Source organism: Xyrauchen texanus, chromosome 29 (genome assembly GCF_025860055.1).
Source record: "Xyrauchen texanus isolate HMW12.3.18 chromosome 29, RBS_HiC_50CHRs, whole genome shotgun sequence".
NCBI lineage: Eukaryota > Metazoa > Chordata > Actinopteri > Cypriniformes > Catostomidae > Xyrauchen > Xyrauchen texanus.
The window spans coordinates 31,412,407-31,431,407 of NC_068304.1; the positions used below are offsets into that span (position 1 = coordinate 31,412,407).

General features: G+C 38.6%; 1 protein-coding gene across 4 annotated transcripts in view; it reads left to right on the forward strand.

The window, feature by feature from the left end:
- The window catches only part of LOC127622900 (latent-transforming growth factor beta-binding protein 4-like), a 62,080-nt gene that overhangs the window by 31,719 nt on the left and 11,360 nt on the right, over positions 1 to 19,001 (forward strand). For 2 of the 4 annotated variants that reach the window (XM_052097051.1, XM_052097052.1), the window contains 16 exons: positions 989 to 1,363; positions 1,448 to 1,555; positions 8,096 to 8,224; positions 8,835 to 8,960; positions 9,463 to 9,582; positions 9,753 to 9,872; positions 9,975 to 10,094; positions 11,990 to 12,109; positions 12,214 to 12,333; positions 12,458 to 12,577; positions 12,667 to 12,786; positions 12,954 to 13,073; positions 13,528 to 13,647; positions 13,743 to 13,862; positions 17,776 to 17,901; positions 18,446 to 18,571. In XM_052097051.1, coding sequence (XP_051953011.1) covers positions 989 to 1,363; positions 1,448 to 1,555; positions 8,096 to 8,224; positions 8,835 to 8,960; positions 9,463 to 9,582; positions 9,753 to 9,872; positions 9,975 to 10,094; positions 11,990 to 12,109; positions 12,214 to 12,333; positions 12,458 to 12,577; positions 12,667 to 12,786; positions 12,954 to 13,073; positions 13,528 to 13,647; positions 13,743 to 13,862; positions 17,776 to 17,901; positions 18,446 to 18,571 — 2,190 coding nt within the window. The remainder of the gene's footprint in view (positions 1 to 988; positions 1,364 to 1,447; positions 1,556 to 8,095; positions 8,225 to 8,834; positions 8,961 to 9,462; positions 9,583 to 9,752; positions 9,873 to 9,974; positions 10,095 to 11,989; positions 12,110 to 12,213; positions 12,334 to 12,457; positions 12,578 to 12,666; positions 12,787 to 12,953; positions 13,074 to 13,527; positions 13,648 to 13,742; positions 13,863 to 17,775; positions 17,902 to 18,445; positions 18,572 to 19,001) is intronic. The other 2 variants (XM_052097054.1, XM_052097055.1) reach the window with 2 other exon arrangements.

Genomic DNA, 19,001 nt, shown 5'->3' on the forward strand with positions numbered 1-19,001 from the left:
AGACCAAGGGCATTTTTGCGCAAAACCAAGTTAAAACAGCGCAACAAAAAGAAAATATTACGCGGGTGTCTCGAGACACCCTGTTTAACCTGACCCATGTCTAAAAAATTGCGACACTCATGTGAGATGCTGAACACACAACGAGACATGGCACGGCGGTCAAAAATGTCCATTAAGTGCATGTTTACATAGAAGAACAATTGAAAAACAGTGCAGATGAACGCAAAATGGGTTTGTTGTGAACGTTCCCATATTCTTTATGTATGGCCCTCTAGCATCACGAAAACAAAACTGTTATTCACATTTTTGATCAATTATACACAGAAACCAATAATGGTGTCAGTGATTGGTTAATATTCCACTGTTGTAACAGATGTAATTGTAAACTTGATTATTTATTCAATGAATTGTGCTTCCCTACATACTGTGCGACTCATGCACTATATTCCAAGTCTTCTGAAGCCATGCAATATCTTTGTGTGATGAACAGACTGATTCTCAAGTCTGTATTCACTCTCAAATCAAATTATTCATGCAAATCAGAATGTAGCTCTCAAATCAAATAAAGAACTGGTTTGACATGACATTTGGTCACAACCCAACCTTGATTTGAGAGCTACACACCAAGTTGCATGAATTATTTGATTTGAAAGTGAATGAAGACTTAAATTTCAATCTGTTAAACATCACAAAGTGAACTTTTGCCTTCCGAATGTAGTGGAATATTGTGTATGCTTCATATGGACTACATTTATGGTGGTCACCATGAACTGCCAATGAAGGCAAAAGGCTGCTTTTTTGTTCCACTGAGAAAAAAGCAGCATACAGGCTTGGAAAGACATGAGGGTGAGTAAATATTGACACATATACATTTTTTGGGGTGGACAACTCTAATCCTTTAGGTTTCTGGCTTGACTTCGAGACTAAAATGTTAAATTGAGTAATTGTACTTATTAGGTTTTGACTGCACTGAACTTTCTGTCCACAGCTGCCTTTAAAGAGATCTGTCCTGCTGGACCGGGTTATCATTACTCGGCATCGGCTCTCAAGTTTAACCAGAGACCGGCCGAGACACTTGGCACTGGTTGGCCGATTCTGGTCTCTGAAAACGGCCGCACATCAATACTAGACACAGGTCCTGACAGCTCCAGAACACACTCTACAACCAGAATCCAACAACCTACAAGACCACAGCAACCAAATACAAGCTCACTGTCTGGTTCAGTCTTTATAACTCAACCGAAACCAAACCTGTCAACTGGTAGCGGGTCTCAAACCACTAATGCTAGACCTCAGCAGCCTTCCAGTGTCCGTCCTGGGAACGCCACTACAGCAGCCAGCCAGCCAACAAGAGTGATAACACGTAAGTGACAGTATTTTTATCAAAACTCAACAAGGTATTTATTTATCGAAATATTATATATCATTTTAACCGAATTATTTACAGCTGTTGTCCGGACGCAGACTAGCCGGCCCTTTGTTAACAGACAGCCAATATCTCCCGCCAGACCACTTCCAGTTCCAGCTATGCCCCGCCCACTTCTACCTAGGCAAGGTAAGCCATTCATCCTAGACATCCAGTGTTGAGGGATATTATTTTTCTCAGCAACGTGTTACAATATTGCTTTATTCACTATAAAAAAGTACAATCACTTTTTATGGAAAGCCGTGAAGTTCTTTTGCATTACATTTTCCTCATGGTCAGCTGAATGGAAATGTGAGCATTATGCTTGACTTGCATGTATTTTTTACATGGGAAGTGCCATTGTGTTCAGTGTGGTTCTCAAAGTGTGGGGCATGCCCCATGGAGCTGGGTGGGCGCGTGGGTGGCTGACCCGTTCTCAAATCACTTTCACATATTCAGCAAAAATACGTGCGTGAAAGTTTTTGTTGTTTCAAAGGGGGGCGTGACCAAATACATTTGAGAACCTCTTGTTTAGGGATAATGGTTTAGGTTAGTTCAATTTTTTTTAACATTTTGACAACATAAATCAGCTCTTTGTAAAGCTGTTTCATTTATGCAATAGAATGGAATTTAATTGTGGTGCCGCTCTTCCCTATTCTGCTTAATCTGTCTTTTACGGAGTGGTGGTGGCGTAGTGGGTAAAGCGCATAACTGTTAATCAGAAGGTCGCAGGTTTGTTCCCCACAGCCACCACCATTGTGTCCTTGAGCAAGTCACTTAACTCCAGGTTGCTCTGGGGGGATTGTCCCTGTAATAATTGCTCTGTAAGTCGCTTTGGATAAAAGCATCTGCCAAATGCATAAATGTAAATGTAAATGTCTTTTATTGGAATATCATGAAAACTGACTCAATTATTCAAGAGAATGTGAGCACACCCAGAACCTTCACTGGCCTGCTCATAAACACAACCGACCTCTTTGATTTCTAAAACTGAAGTGATGCCAAATTTATATCAACCTTGAAAAATGTAGTGCTGGAAATACTGTAATCTTCTCATTATTTCCATGATGGATTGTTCTATCAATTTGGTTTGGAGAGGGATGAATAAGTGTCATTCAAGTTAAGAACCCAGTGTACCTCTGAGATTTAGTTGAGCTAATCTGATTTGATAAACCACAAACTGATCTGATATTGAGTAATTTTACTAAAGAAAAGATTCCCCAAAAAATACAGTATATATTGGTAACAATTTGATAAATATTTAACCTATTGTATAACATGTCATATAGTTCATGTCATTGATAAGTCACGGACATATTATGTCATGGATATTGCACAATCCCTATGTAAAGGGGGCGGCCCCCAGAATAATGTTAAATAAATAATCAATTAATTAATAATAATTGATCAAATAAATACAGATGCCAGACAGGTTTAGGCCTGTCACCAAGTGTAATTTGACCCTGGATAGCTCTAAGCCACCTGTTACACAGATCTCACACAAATGCAAAAGGACGAATGACACAATAAATCAAAATAAACAATAAACAACAATAATTAAGTATCCCCAAATAAATGTATGCGTGTGTGTAAGCATGTGGGTGCAAAGAGGGAATTTTTAGACTTTGGGGGGTATAGGAATGAGAGGGTGCTGGCTAGGAGAGTTCACATGTACATTGGTGTAGTTTGAGGCTTCTAGGACGCAGTGGGAGAGTCCCAAATGAGGGTACTGAGTAGGTCTGCAAACCTAGGTAATCACCTGACACTTCAGACACTTGTAGCCAACTTAACTCTGCTATGGAGCACCTCAGCAGGCCAGCAATCCTCAGCAACTCACACCACTTTGTTTTAAACATTGAGTCAATGGTTGAATGGTTTGGTTCATTATTTGTATCCAGGCAAACAATGTTAAGCACTAGTTAGTTCCTTTTTGTTGTCCTCTTTGTTCTTTTATCACACCAGTGGTGCTCCTCATATCACACATACACTGGGCAAACATTCTCCAAGCACTAACACTGTTCAACCCACACATGTCTCACACTTCTGTGCACTCAAGTGAGGAGCCATTTTATACTCTCAGGTTTGGGATTGGTGGCGGATCCTTAAAGTGACAGGGCACATTTTCTCTCCGCCAAACCTAGCTGATCATTAGTTCATGTACAGGTGAAACTCGAAAAATTTGAATATCGTGCAAAAGTTCATTAATTTCAGTAATTCAACTTAAAAGGTGAAACTAATATATTATATAGACTCATTACAAGCAAAGTAAGATATTTCAAGCCTTTATTTGAATTTTGATGATTATGGCTTACAGCTTATGAAAACCCCAAATTCAGAATCTCAGAAAATTAGAATATTGTGAAAAGGTTCAGTATTGTAGGCTCAAAGTGTCACACTCTAATCAGCTATTTAATCCAAAACACCTGCAAAGGGTTCCTGAGCCTTTAAATGGTCTCTCAGTCTGGTTCAGTTGAATTCACAATCATGGGGAAGACTGCTGACCTGACAGTTGTGCAGAAAACCATCATTGACACCCTCCACAAGAAGGGAAAGCCTAAAAAGGTAATTGCAAAAGAAGTTGGATGTTCTCAAAGTGCTGTATCAAAGCACATTAATAGAAAGTTAAATGGAAGGGAAAAGTGTGGAAGAAAAAGGTGCACAAGCAGCAGGGATGACCGTAGCCTGGAGAGGATTGTCAGGAAAAGGCCATTCAAATGTGTGGGGGAGCTTCACAAGGAGTGGACTGAGGCTGGAGTTACTGCATCAAGAGCCACCACACACAGACGGGTCCTGGAAATGTCAAACGTCTTAACTGGGCTAAAGAAAAAAAGAACTGGTCTGTTGCTCAGTGGTCCAAAGTCCTCTTTTCTGATGAGAGCAAATTTTGCATCTCATTTGGAAACCAAGGTCCCAGAGTCTGGAGGAAGAATGGAGAGGCACACAATCCAAGATGCTTGAAGTCCAGTGTGAAGTTTCCACAGTCTGTGTTGGTTTGGGGAGCCATGTCATCGGCTGGTGTTGGTCCACTGTACTTTATTAAGTCCAGAGTCAACGCAGCCGTCTACCTGGACATTTTAGAGCACTTCATGCTTCCTTCAGCAGACAAGCTTTATGGAGATGCTGACTTCATTTTCCAGCAGGACTTGGCACCTGCCCACACTGCCAAAAGTACCAAAACCTGGTTCAATGACCATGGTATTACTGTGCTTGATTGGCCAGCAAACTCGTCTGACCTGAACCCCATAGAGAATCTATGGGGCATTGCCAAGAGAAAGATGAGAGACATGAGACCAAACAATGCAGAAGAGCTGAAGGCCGCTATTGAAGCATCTTGGTCTTCCATAACATCTCAGCAGTGCCACAGGCTGATAGCATCCATGCCACGCCGCATTGAGGCAGTAATTAATGCAAAAGGGGCCCAAACCAAGTACTGAGTACATATGCATGATTGTACTTTTCAGAGGGCCGACATTTCTGTATTTAAAATCCTTTTTTTTAATTGATTTCATGTAATATTTATAGCGAATCAGCTCTATATTCTTCCACCATTAGGTAGCGAATCAGCTCTATGAAATATTAATAATCAATCATAACTTGTTATAATCGATTATGAATATTTGGATCAGTTAATCGGGTTAACTTGATGTAGCTACATTAACATTACAACCAAATACTCGGTTCATCCCGTGAACACTCAATATTGGTTATTAATTAATTAATTAATAGAAAGGTACATTTCCGGGGCAGGGAAATGTCTTTCTTACTAAGTATTAAGAGCAAGTAGTCAAAATCTATGATTAGTGACTTTAGATATGAGCTTGAGACACAGACAACTTTACATGTGACATGAACAAGACTTTATTAACTAGACTAAACATTTAAACTACTCTAACATACATATACATACATTCATACAGTTTACCAAGGGAAAGAGGGCTGAAGCAGAATACAGGAAGGCAAGAAGTTATAGCATTGTTTGAAGTTCAGCAGATCAACAGCCTGAGCAAACCATCATATTAGTTCTGACACGCCCTTTTTAGAAAGGGGTTAAGGATACTTAATGTATCAAATAATGAGACTAAGTTTGATACTTGCATGTCCCATTTGAATTAAACTGTCCTGATGCAATTTGTTGAGGCTCTAGTTGATCTTTGATGATGTTGTCTTGATGAGAGAGAACCAGTGAGAGTCAGAGGATCTTGGTAAATGGGCAGTCGAGGCCGTAGCCTGGCACATGCTTGGGAGTCCTTGGGGCCTTTAGTTTGGCATCATTCAGCGAGAGAGTGAGAGAGCACGAGGCTCAGAGGACCAGAAAGGCAGGAAGCCGGAGGAGCATAACAGAGCGAAGAGATAAGAGAGAGAATAGAGGAAGTGGGCGCAGCAATTTTATACCCTCGGGAAACAGGTCCCACCTCTCATTGGCTCGACCAATAAGAAGGGTTTGAGTTCTAGGCGGGAATTTGGTTTATTGCTCTTTGTTGTAAAATTGCCCATTGCATGTGCAAGAAAGAAAATAGGAAACATACTGGTAATACTAATATGCTGTTGTTATCGACATATCATGTACACAGTCATTTCAATCTTCAAAATACCAAGTTATAGAGACCAAATATGCCACACATATGATTTTGGTTAACCATAGTATGCAAAGTCTGAAACATTAACCCATTAGTTTGCAAGAAAACATAGATCAAGCACATTTAAGGGAAAATGTGAGATGGCACATTAGATACATGTCAATATTTATCACATGGATATATAGAATATATATATAGGATTAACAGGGTTCATTTCTCTTTCTCAGTAAGAGAATGAAGGGAGGGTCAGCACTTCTCTGAACATTCCTTTGGAGGTCGTAAAGGCCTCCATTACTCTGGGCAGGAGAATGATTCCTTTGTTCCGTCACGGCTCATTTGCATGTTTCTGGCTGGGTTTATGACGGTAAGAGATTTTGGGCTGAATGACTCAAAAGATGGCAAAACATAACGTAATATCATTCTACGAAGATCTTATATTCGAATTTAGCTAGGCCAAATTGTAAGGTTTAATTTGATACCAAGAAAAGTATATTTGGTACACTTAATAAGGGAATATACACTGAGGCTATTAAATATGAGGCCTCAGAGTTTAAAACACACAACGAAACAGTTCTAACGAGTTTGATATACCTCAGAAATACACAACATACAGGGATTACACGTATTTCATTAGCAATATGCAGTTGTGTGTTTAACTGAAAAACACACACACACACACACATTTTTACGTTCAAAGTTTCCCCCTTCCTGTCCACACGATAAGCACGTGGTGAGCATGCGGATGTCACATGCGGTTCTCTGTCAATAGTTCATTGTCTCTTTGTCAATACATTTATTGTGCTTGTGGAGGCTGGTTGGCGCTATTTCAGTAATTAGGGGGGTTTTTAACAGTAAGTTCTTGTTTGTTCGGGAATCTGTTAAGGCCACTGATCCTCCGCCATACCTTACATATTGTAATTTTCTGAGATTCTGAATTTGGGGTTTTCATAAGCTGTAAGCCATAATCATCAAAATTATATCAAATAAAGGCTTGAAATATCTTACTTTGCTTGTAATGAGTCTATATAATATATTAGTTTTACCTTTTAAGTTGAATTACTGAAATTAATGAACTTTTGCACGATATTCTAATTTTTCGAGTTTCACCTGTACAATCCCAATTCCGAAAGAATTGGGACAGTATGGAAAATTATTAGAAAAACAAAGTGATTTGTAAATGTTATTCAATGTGCTACATTAAATGCACTACAACATCACATTATTTGATGTTTTACCTTTAATATAATTGTGAATGTAATGATGACTGCATGTGTTTACCACTATATAAGAAATGTTTTACACATTTTGGACAGATGCATACTGCCATCCAAACGCCATCTTTTCCAGTGATGTTCCTGCATTTTCCAGCAGGATTCAAACAAATTCAAACCACATACTGCCCAGAATACAGGTGCATGGCTTTGTAAACAGAGAGTGTGGGTGCTATATTGGCCTGCCAGTAGTCCAGACCATCTCCAATTGAGAATGTGTGGCAGATTATGAAGCGCACACTATGGCAACGAAGACTCCGTACAATGGTGCAACTGAAGACCTCCATAATGGATGAATGCTTGGAATTCTGCTTGCTTGTCTTCAGTGCCCAAATGCTTAATAAGTGTTTTTAGAAGAAATGGTAATGTAACACAGTGGTTAACACTCGACTGTTAAAATGTTTTGGAGCGTGTTGCAGTCATCTGATTTGAAATGAGTGTATATTAAAAAATTTAATTTTAAAAAGTAAATTTACAAGGTAAAATGTGCTTTCAATATAGAACAGGGTTAATAGAATTTACAAATCACTACTTTTTGGCTTTTATTAAAATTTTTCGGAATTGGGGTTGTACATTCAGATATGAATATGAATTATGAAGACATTTCTATTTGAATAACTTATGATCTGCTCTGCATTATATTATGTATTTTTTGTTAATGACATATTAAAGAAAGTAATGAAAGCTATTATAATGTGATAAAAACTATTTTGTCATCTTTTTATTGTTCTATTTTTTACTAATTTACTTTATTTTACAAATCAGTGCTGTTATTTTAAAGTGTGTGTGTGTGTGTGTGTGTGTGTGTGTGTGTGTGTGTGTGTGTGTGTGTGTTCACCCAGATGCAGGAGTGTGTGAATCAAGTCCTCAGGTGTGTGGGCCGGGGCGCTGTATTGACCTGCTAAGTGGGCGATTTACCTGTGTGTGCAACACTGGATATATACACAATACTCAGCAACGCCACTGCCTAGGTATGACACTCATGTGTTGCCCCATGACTACAAACATTAGAAATAAACAACTTAAAGTCTTGACCTTTTTAAACTACATTGCATGCTTCCAACTTAAGTTTGAAAGTTATATAAAAATTTGCTGCTTTTATAAATATCTCATGAAGAAATATAGAAATTCATAAAACATGCTTAAGGGTTTCAGGGCCTTTTTCCAAAGTGTTTCCGCTCTCCATGACTCGCCAATATTTGCCACTGTGAAAGAACTCATTTTTCTCTCTTTGGTGCTTCCAAAGCTTTTAAAGGTTAAAGGTCAGGGAGAGGCTTAACTGATAGGTCAGCTAGTTCAGATACTTTACATACATTGGCAAATAAAAAAGCCAATGAGGGTTATGGTGATTGTGCACAACACAGTAGTGATTCATGTTCAGTTACGTTTACAGTACATTTGCACTTAATCATTTAGCAGATGCCTTTATTCAAAATGACTTACATATGTGGAAAAGCACAAGCAATGTATCAAACAGGAGACAGCAATATTAGAAGTACCACAATATCTGTTTGGTGAAAAGCAATGATCAAACCATGTCATCTCTCTCTCCCTCTCTCTCTCTCTTTCTCATACACTCAGACATAAACGAGTGCCAGTTAACACCCAGACCGTGCTCTGTGGGAAAGTGTGAGAATACAGCAGGCAGTTTCCACTGTGTTTGCCCATCAGGATACCAGACCAACTTGCAGCGGACACAGTGTATTGGTTAGACACATTCTATTCTTTCAATACACTCCAGTGTGTGTTTTCTTTTTTTTTAAACATCCTTAAAACAAGATGTGTTTACTTTTAAGCAGTCACATAAGATTTTAAGTCATTTTTTATAAAATATAGTGAACTATTTGCCAGTGGGGTACAAAAAATGTACTTGTTTTCCCTTTAAATTAAAGGAATATCTGTGTTAACATGATTTTAGTGTGATAAAATCACTTACTTACATTTCTGATTTAAGTTATAGCCAATTTTACAACTTTTTTACCATGACGTTGTAATGTCAACAAACCCTAAAATGACTGTAAATATTACAATTTAATAAAATTTTAAACTTCAAACCTCAAATAATACATGAGTTCTAAAAGTGTAATTAATTGAAGTGCTTTTATAAAATGATAAGCTTCATATTTCTTCCTTTAAACCCTCTAAAAATTGGCCACATTCACTTCCATTGTAAGTGCCTCACTGTTGATCAATATAATTGGTTTTACAGATGTTGATGAGTGCCGTCAGGTGCCCAATCCCTGTATTAACGGCGGCTGTGAGAACACACGTGGCAGCTTCAGGTGTGTGTGCAGAATTGGATTCAAGCTTGAGGAGAACACCTGTATAGGTAATTGATTAAAAAAGTTCACGCACAATGCTTGCTTAAATTTGTCTTTGCCTTTTACATTACATTATAGAACCTGATTTGGAAAATAATGCGTTTTCTATCTCCTTTGAAAATTTGAATTTATAAGAATTAATTCAGATTAATTTTATATGGTATTTTTTTATGTTTAGACAAAGATGAGTGTGTTGACCCTCTTCGGTGCCCGGGCCAGGAGTGTGTGAACTCTCAGGGGTCATATAGGTGTGTTTCCTGTAAGCCTGGCTTTGACCTACTCAATGGACAATGCTCAGGTAATAGACAGCACAGCAATATCAATCGATTGAAGGTAAATATTCTTTTAAGTATTATAAAAGCAACTGTTCCAAAGTAAAGAATGTCTTTTTCTTTTTCAGATATTGATGAATGCCGTCGGACCCCATCCCCCTGTTCAGAGGGTAGCTGTGAGAACACACCAGGCAGCTACAGATGTACGTGTCGAACCGGATACAGATTCCAGGCAAACACCTGTGTGGGTAAGATGAAAAGAGTTGCAAAGAGTGTGTCTGTCTGGTTACTTTTATCAGAGACTTTTTAGCCCGAGACTGAAATTTGGAAGAGAATGGAAGAAATTTGAACACCCAATATGGTGCCTGTAGAAAAAGAAGTCCCGCCTTGCAGGTAAAAGGGCCAATCTCCTTTTAGATATAGACATTGTCAGTCAGTCAACTCAAGAAAGCGCATGCACATCATCATTGAGTTTTTCAGCATGATCAGAGCCAACGAAGCACAATTAATGATACCATTGTTATCAGATTTTATTGTTTATTTGAAATATGTTCTTTGATCATAATCTTGACCTATTGTTTTGGAGTTTTCCCTTTTTCCCCATACAAGTAGATAGGAGCAGTACTTTTATGCCGCTTGTACTTTTCTTGCCCAGATGCCCAGTTCTCAAAATAACTAATGATTAAAAACTAGGGCTACAATTTTTTAATCAAATTAATTACATGGTGTCCCAATTAATTAATCACTTATTATATATATATATATATATATATATATATATATATATATATATATATATATATATATACTATATATATATATATATATATATATATATATATATATATATATATATATATATATATATATATATAAAAATAAAATATCCGATAATTAAAATGAATTACATTCTTGTGGCAGAAGAGTTAATCATTGATAAGGCAATACAAAAAGCGGCTTAAGAAATACAATGTATTGTTTACTACCATATTATTGAACATAAGCCAATCATTGGCATACAGTTCACAGCAATCCAATTCGCAAGTGAATTTGTCAATCAGTTTGAGATTTATTATGAGGACTTGTTTAAGGACCCGTCAATGAACACTTGTGTAGCGTCTTGGATGCGTTGCACATAAACATAAAATATTTAGGTCACTGTGTCAAGTTAAATATAGTTTAATACTTAGAACACATCTTGAAATCCCTTAGTTCGGATTTGCGCTCCATCAAGTGTTTTGAACGCAAGAACGTAACGCCTGTTTGTGTTGTTCTGCTGCTCAAGGGTGTTTTTCTTCATTATATAAACTGCGCATTGCCATGCAGCTGAAGTTTCACTTACTGCCCTCTGGAGTAAACAGATGGTACTACAAGCTTGCATTTCTTAGGAATCTTCCATATTACGGTCCGGGGGCATTAATGGCGCAAATTTTTTTACCGCGTTATTTTTAGTCAAATGAATCGCACTGAATTAATGTGTTAAATCGACAGCCCTATTAAAAACAGAAATGTTTCCAGGACGTGCTGAGTGACTCCAGTCAGGCTTCCTATGAAACCAATTGGCCCGGTTGCTGGGGTGGGTAGACTCTCGTTGAGTTAACCTCCTTGTGGTCGCTATAATGTGGTTCTTGCTCTCAGTGGGGTGCGTGGATGCCGTGGAGAATAGCGTGAAGACTCCACACGTGCTAGGTCTCTGCGTTAACGTGCTCAACAAGCCACGTGATAAGATGCGCTGATTGACGGTCTCAGAGGTGGAGGTGGAGATTCGTCCCCACCACTCGGATTGAGGCGAGTCACCATGCCACATTGAGGACTTAGAGCTCATTGGGAATTGGGCATTACAAATTGAGGAGAAAAGAGGAGAAAATAAAAAAAAATTATATATATTTTTTAAAGTTTGTTTATATTTTATGTGTTTGATACATGCTTAAATAAAAAAAAAATTAAGTTTGAATATTGGGTTAATGTTTTGTCTTTTTGCACATAATCGTAAATATAACTGTTCTTTTTTTACCTTCATTTACAGTATATGTCTAAAATGGACTAAAATTAATGACAATGGCATGACCAAATATTGACAAATATCTACTTTTCATTGGAAAACTTAAAACTGTATGCTGATGGCTGGATGTGTATATTGCAGATGTAGATGAGTGTCAGGACCTATCGCAGTGTCCTTTTCAGGAGTGTGTGAACTCTCAAGGCTCGTACAGGTGTGAGTCATGCAGACTTGGCTTTCGTCTTGTCAATGGAAGATGCTCAGGTACAGAAGCAATGACTATTTAAAAGCTTACAAACCATCAGCAAGAGAAATTATGACTCTGAAATGCATAGATTACATGATAGCAAGATGCATTTTCTGTTCAGATATTGATGAATGTCACCAGACATCTCCTCCTTGTTCAAACGGTCGATGTGAGAACACACCTGGCAGTTTTAGGTGTGAATGCAGAACGGGATACAGGCTGCAGGGTAACACCTGCGCAGGTATTGAATTTCATACAAAACTAGTTGTGATCTGTGTAATGAGAGTGTGTTTCTGTGTCTGGTCTGATTTTAAGGTAACTCATGTTTATGTGTGTTTGTTTGCGTGTGTGGTCGCATGTTTCAGATGTGAACGAGTGTGAAGATCCATCTCAGTGTATTGGTCAGGAGTGTGTGAACTCTCAGGGATCTTATAGGTGTGTTTCCTGCAGGCCTGGATTTAGCATTAAAAATGGAGCATGCTCAGGTAACTACAAAACTGCTGTTCTGAAATTTTGAGAAGTATTTTCCAGCATGGAAAACTTATTATGAATGTGTCTCATTTTATTGTCTTAGATATCAATGAGTGTCGTCAGACTCCTGCACTGTGTGCTAATGGACACTGTGAGAATACCTTGGGTAGTTACAGCTGTGTGTGTTGGTCTGGATTCAAACTGGATGGAAATATCTGCAAAGGTACGTGCTGCATCACATAACCCTGTTTGTAGTACATCAAACTTTCTCAACATTTCAATGTTCAACACAAAACTCAACATTTCAATGGCGTTGTTTAGATTTTGCCCTCAAAGGTAATTTGAAGATGTGTCATTTATTCAATTACGATGTTTCTTTCTCTGTTTTAGATGTGAACGAGTGTGAGAATGGACTTCAGTGCCCAGGAAAACTGTGCGTTAACTCGGCCGGTTCCTTCAAATGTGTCTCCTGCCAGCCGGGCTTTGAGGTTCTTAATGGCTATTGTCAAGGTATCACTTCCTGTTCATCTACATGGTTTTGAGTAGAAGAGTTTAGGTTTTCTATGTCTGTTAGAAGTGTGTCATTTTTGCGCTACTAGTGGCAGCAAATGGAATTTCAAAAATATATTATTTCCAAATGGGCTTCCCAAACCCTCCCCCCATCTTTCATTGGTTGGTCAAACAGAAAATCCAGCCCCACTCTCACTTTTGGTCGAGTTAATGTTACTAACTCGGTAACGGTTTGCACATAAAAATACAAAGAGTAATGTTTTGAGCCTTGAACAGTGACAGAGCCACTGTCTATACTCTCCAAAAATGTACAAATGAATTACTTACAGTTGTCCCTGCAGTTGTCACATTACATTAAGCCGTTAAAGCTATCAGTTATCAGCATCTGCCAAATAACCCTTCCAAAACCCCTCAAAATAAATTGTGAGTCAGATGGGTTTGTCTCACTTTTCAGACAAAGATGAATGTAGCAAAAATCCCACACTGTGCACTAATGGCCAATGCAAGAACACGCCAGGCAGTTTTAGATGCGTGTGTGCTGCAGGCTTCCAGCTACAGGATGGCATTTGCTCAGGTAAGAGATCACTCATTATTTTATGATGTCTTTCAGCTTATTTAACTGCACTAACACAAGCTTTACATATTTTATTTTACATCTGTCTTTATTAGACATTGATGAATGTTTGGACCCACTGCAGTGTCCCGGTCAGCAGTGCATGAATTCTCCGGGCTCGTACGAGTGTGTTCCCTGCAGAGATGGCCACAGCATGCAGAATGGACGCTGCACAGGTTAGATGAGCCTTTAATCACAAAACACAGACCGCAACCACTGGCATTTCAGACATCTGATTCAGCCCATAAAAACCACTGATTCACTTTTAATACATTTTAATACTTAAAATGGATAGTTACAGCCTTTGATGATGATTGGTCAATAGCTGTGTTTTATTCACGATAAAGCACAGGTATGACCTCTTCACCGAGCTTCTATTTGTATCACTATGCAGCATCCATAGCTGGCTGTTATTATTGTAGTATAGCAACATTCTGTTTACTGTTTACTTTCAGGGACAAAGTTTTCTATCAGATGCATGGCTTTTATGTTCTTGATTTTTTATTATGTGGTACGTATTTAATAAAAGGCACTAAGGCACTGGAGGCTGTGCCATATTGTGAATATACTCTGCTTTGCGTTGTGCCTAACAATACTCTTCAGCCATGATTATAGATACAATATAGCATGTCTCTCATACATACATTATTGCTGAATTAAATACTATTTCGTGCAACCATATATTAAATTGTTCAAAAGTGTCATTGCAAAAAAGCATTTTCTTAATCAGTATTATTGTCTAAACATCCTTAAAATAAGATATATTTACTTGAAAGGCATAATTGCATGTAATATTTAGATTTGTCACCAATCCTGTTTGTGATATTCATGGACAGGATATCGAGGCGTAGTCGGGGTGGGGAAGGTGTGCGGTTCGGTGGGCTGGGGATCTCATCGCTGCTTTTTGCAGATGATGTTGTCTTCATGTCATCATCGGTCCATGACCTTCAGCTCTCACTGGATCGCTTGGCAGTCGAGTGTGAAGCGGCTGGGATGAGGATTAGCACCTCTAAATCTGAGGCCATGGTTCTCAGCAGGAAACCGATGGAGTGCGTACTCCAGGTAGGGAAGGAGGTATTGCCCCAAGTGAAGGAGTTCAAGTACCTGGGGGTCTTGTTCACGAGTGAGGGGACAATGGAGCGGGAGGTTGGCCGGAGAATCGGGGCAGCGGGGGCGGTATTGCACTCGCTCTATCGCACCGTTGTCACGAAAAGAGAGCTGAGCCGGAAGGCAAAGCTCTCGATCTACCGGTCAATTTTTGTTCCTACCCTCACCTATGGTCATGAAGGCTGGGTCATGACCGAAAGAACTAGGTCACGAGTACAAGCGGCCGAAATGGGTTTCCTCAGAAGGGTGGCGGGCTTCTCCCTTAGAGATAGGGTGAGGAGCTCAGTCATCCGTGAGGAGCTCGGAGTAGAGCCGCTGCTCCTTTGCGTTGAAAGGAGTCAGTTGAGGTGGTTTGGGCATCTGGTAAGGATGCCCCCTGGCTGCCTCCCTAGGGAGGTGTTTCAGGCACGTCCAGCTGGGAGGAGGCCTCGGGGAAGACCCAGGATTAGGTGGAGAGATTACATCTCCACACTGGCCTGGGAACGCCTCAGAGTCCCCCAGTCAGAGCTGGTTAATGTGGCTCGGGATATGGAAGTTTGGGGCCCCCTGCTGGAGCAGCTGCCCCTTCGACCCGACTTCGTATAAGCAGTTGAAGATGGATAGATGGATGGATTTAGATTTGTTTCAGATTATTATTATTTATTTTTTTAATAACTGTCAGCAACAAGTTTTTCAGGTTTGAAGCATAAATCTAAGAACATTTAGGGAGGTTTATACTTAAAACAAGATAAAAATTAGCATTTTGGGTTAAAGGACAAAGAAAGATAAACATAAACATAATGTAAAATACATGTAATCCAAGATATATTGTCATATTCTGCCAATTTTGTTATTTGTTTTTGTTTGGTTGTTTGTTTACTTTTTTCAAGTAAAAGTATCTTGTTTTAAAGGGATAGTTCACCATAAAAATGAAGATTCTTTCATCATTTATATACCTTCATGTTGTTCCAAACTTGTATGACTTTCTTCTGTGGAACACAAAGGAATTATTTACTGTACAATGTCCAAGCTGCTATTTTCCATACAATGGAAGTGAATAGTGACAATGGCTGTCAAGCAAGATTTTCAGGCTAATTGTTTGTCTTTTACACACACAAAACTAGTATATGGGTTCAAAAGTCTCAGAATATATTACACGAGTCATAAGGACTACTTTTATGGTGCTTTAAGGAGCTTTTTTTCCAGAGCTGGTCAGCCTCTGACTGCCATCTGCTTACATTGTACGGAAGTGAACAGCTCAGACATTCTGCCAAACATCTCCTTTTGCGTTCCACAGAAGAAATAATGTCATATGGGTTTGGAACAACATGAGAGTGAGTAAATTATGACAGAATTGTTATATTAGGCTGAACTATCCTTTTAAGGATATTTCGATGTATCTTTTCTACCAGAGAACAGGACAAAAACTTGCATCAACTGATTAAGTAAACGATTTTTGCGGTGTTCAAGTCTTGTTGAAGTTCTTTGAGTATAAACAGCTGCTTTGCTAGCTCAGACCCTCTTGCGACGGAATAAAGAATATAAAGAAGAAAGTTGGCTTTGGCAAATGAAAAGCATCTAATGTGTGTCAGTACAACGGAGCCTCATACCTCCAGGGATAGACTCTTTATCTCTCTATCTCTCCTCATCTCTCTCTCTTCCTTCCCCCCTCTATCAATAAAGAGTGGAGTGTGAAGGGGGCATATGGCCTGCAGATGGCAGGGCTCAAATCTCAGCCACATTTGGGTGCAATTATATATTTCCATCTAAAGTTTATGTTTGCATCACGCAGACAATGAGAGAGAGTGAGAAAGCAAATAAAAGGGGTCAGTGGGAGTGCAGAGTCTCAAAACCTTTCAAAGACAGCGATAGTTATATAAACACTTATAGGTAAGCTCTTGTTACATATCTATTTTACAATAATGTTTATATGATTGGAGGTGTAACGGAGATGGCTGTGAATTCTCCGGACACCTATTTCAGTGATATCTGTCTGATAGTATGGACAATTTATGTCTGCTATTCCCAAGCAAAAAGTGCAATACCTATATGGGATTATATGTGTATGTATGTATGGTAGTTCACTCAAAAATAAAAATTCTCTCGTTTGCTCACCCTCAATCAAGGGAATGAATTTATTTCTTCTGCTAAATGCAAGTGAAGATTTTTAGAAGAATATCTCCGCTCTGTAGCTCAATACAATGCAAGTCATCATGGTCCAAAACTTTAAAGATCCAAAAAGCACATAAAGGCAGCATAAAATTAATCCATACGGCTCCAGTGGTTAAATCCTTGTCTTCAGAAGCGATATGATAGGTGTGGGTGAGAAGTATATCAACATTTAAGTACGTTTTACAAAAGAATTATCCTCCCTGCCCAGTAGGTGGCGATATGTGTGAAGAATGTGAATCACCATATATAAAAGAAGAACTCTCAAGATAGAATAATGCTTAGGAGGAGTGATTTAAAGTATAAAAATGGACTTAAAAGGAACATTTATCTGTTTCTCAATCACACCTATCATATCTCTTCTGAAGACATGGATTTAAACACTTGAGTCATATGGAATACTTTTATGCTGCCTTTATGTGCTTTTTAAGCTTCAAAGTTTTGGACCTTGTTGACTTGCTGTGTATGGACCTACAGAGCTGAGATATTCTTCTAAGATCTTTATTTGTGTTTAGCAAAAGAAAGACAGTCATGTTTTCAGTTTCCTAACATCATTGATTTCCAAAGTATCCAGTTATGGATTGTTTTTGAAAGTCTGTTTGATGGAGTGGTGTAAACATAGCAAAATCATCTATTTTTGTGTTCCACGGAAGAACGAAAGTCATATGGGTTTGGAACAACATGAGTGTGAGTCAATGATTACAGAATTTTCATTTTTGGTTGAGCTATCACTTTTAGATCACTTACTTCCCAATGTTGAGCTTTCTACCTCTGTTGAACAGTGTTCTAATGGAAAGACATTGTCACAGCGCTTCTTGTTTCTTCTCTCTTCAGACATTGATGAATGTCTTAGCACTCAGATATGTGGGTCACAGAGTGTGTGTGTGAATACGGATGGCTCTTATCGCTGTGACTGCTTACCAGGATACCGGGCAGTCAGTGCCCGTGGCCTGTGCCGAGGTCAGAGACAGTAAAAACAAATATGTTTTACAGTCGGCCATTATGTCAAAATAAAGCAGAGCAGGGGAGACTGGTATCACATTAAGGGGCTTTATTTTGGAATAAAGACTTAATTTACTATACATTATTTCACTTATAACATGACTACTTACCAAGAAAAAAATAAAATTTTTTTTAATTAAGTTGAAATGATCTGCTTAGCTTTGACCAATCAGAATTGAGTATTCCAGAGAGTTGTGTTACAAGACTCCATAATCCATGAGGTCTAATTAAGTGTACTCAGCATCTACAGTATGTAATAATACACAGCATTTCTCAAATGTATTTGTATATGTACATGAGTTTCTGAATGTCCTGCAAGTGAGAAACCATTAATTTACTACATTTGAATTGCTCCAGGTTTAAACCTACAACATAAGCCTTATCAGGCTGCTTAGAGTATCATATAATGTGTTATTTTCCTATTTGAATGCATTATCTGACTCTGAGTTTGCTTTTTAACAAATTTCTCCCACTTTACCATTCTGTCATCATTCTGGCTCAGACGTTAATGAGTGTCTGGAAGGGGATTTCTGTTTTCCAAGCGGCGAGTGTGTGAACACAGACGGCTCCTATATGTGTGTTTGCGCCCAAGGCTTCAAGAGCAGCGTTAACGGGACGTCCTGCCAAGGTATGAGACTACATGGTTAAAGTTTCTCTGAATTTCTCAGTAGTCAAAAGGGAGTTTTGTTGCAAAAGATTTCTCAAATGTGAAGTGTTTTTTTTCTTCTTGGATAAAATTATTCTATTTGCAAAAGCAAATTATTCAAAAGCCTGAAGCCAACTTGGACATTTTTCTTTTCAATAAGTCACAAACCCATTTAGATAAAAATCAAGATGCACGATAATAATGAATTGTATACATTTTCATTGTTTAAAGGGTTTAAAGCCATGGGGTTAAAGGCAAAAGTCTGCTATCATTTATGCGCAGTCATGTTTTTCCAAACCCCTGTGACTTTCTGTTTCCTGTCGAACAAATTCGAACAAATTTCAAAGAATGTTCATGCTGCTCTTTTCCTTACGATGCAAGCATACAGTTACTATAGATTTGTGTGATGAAC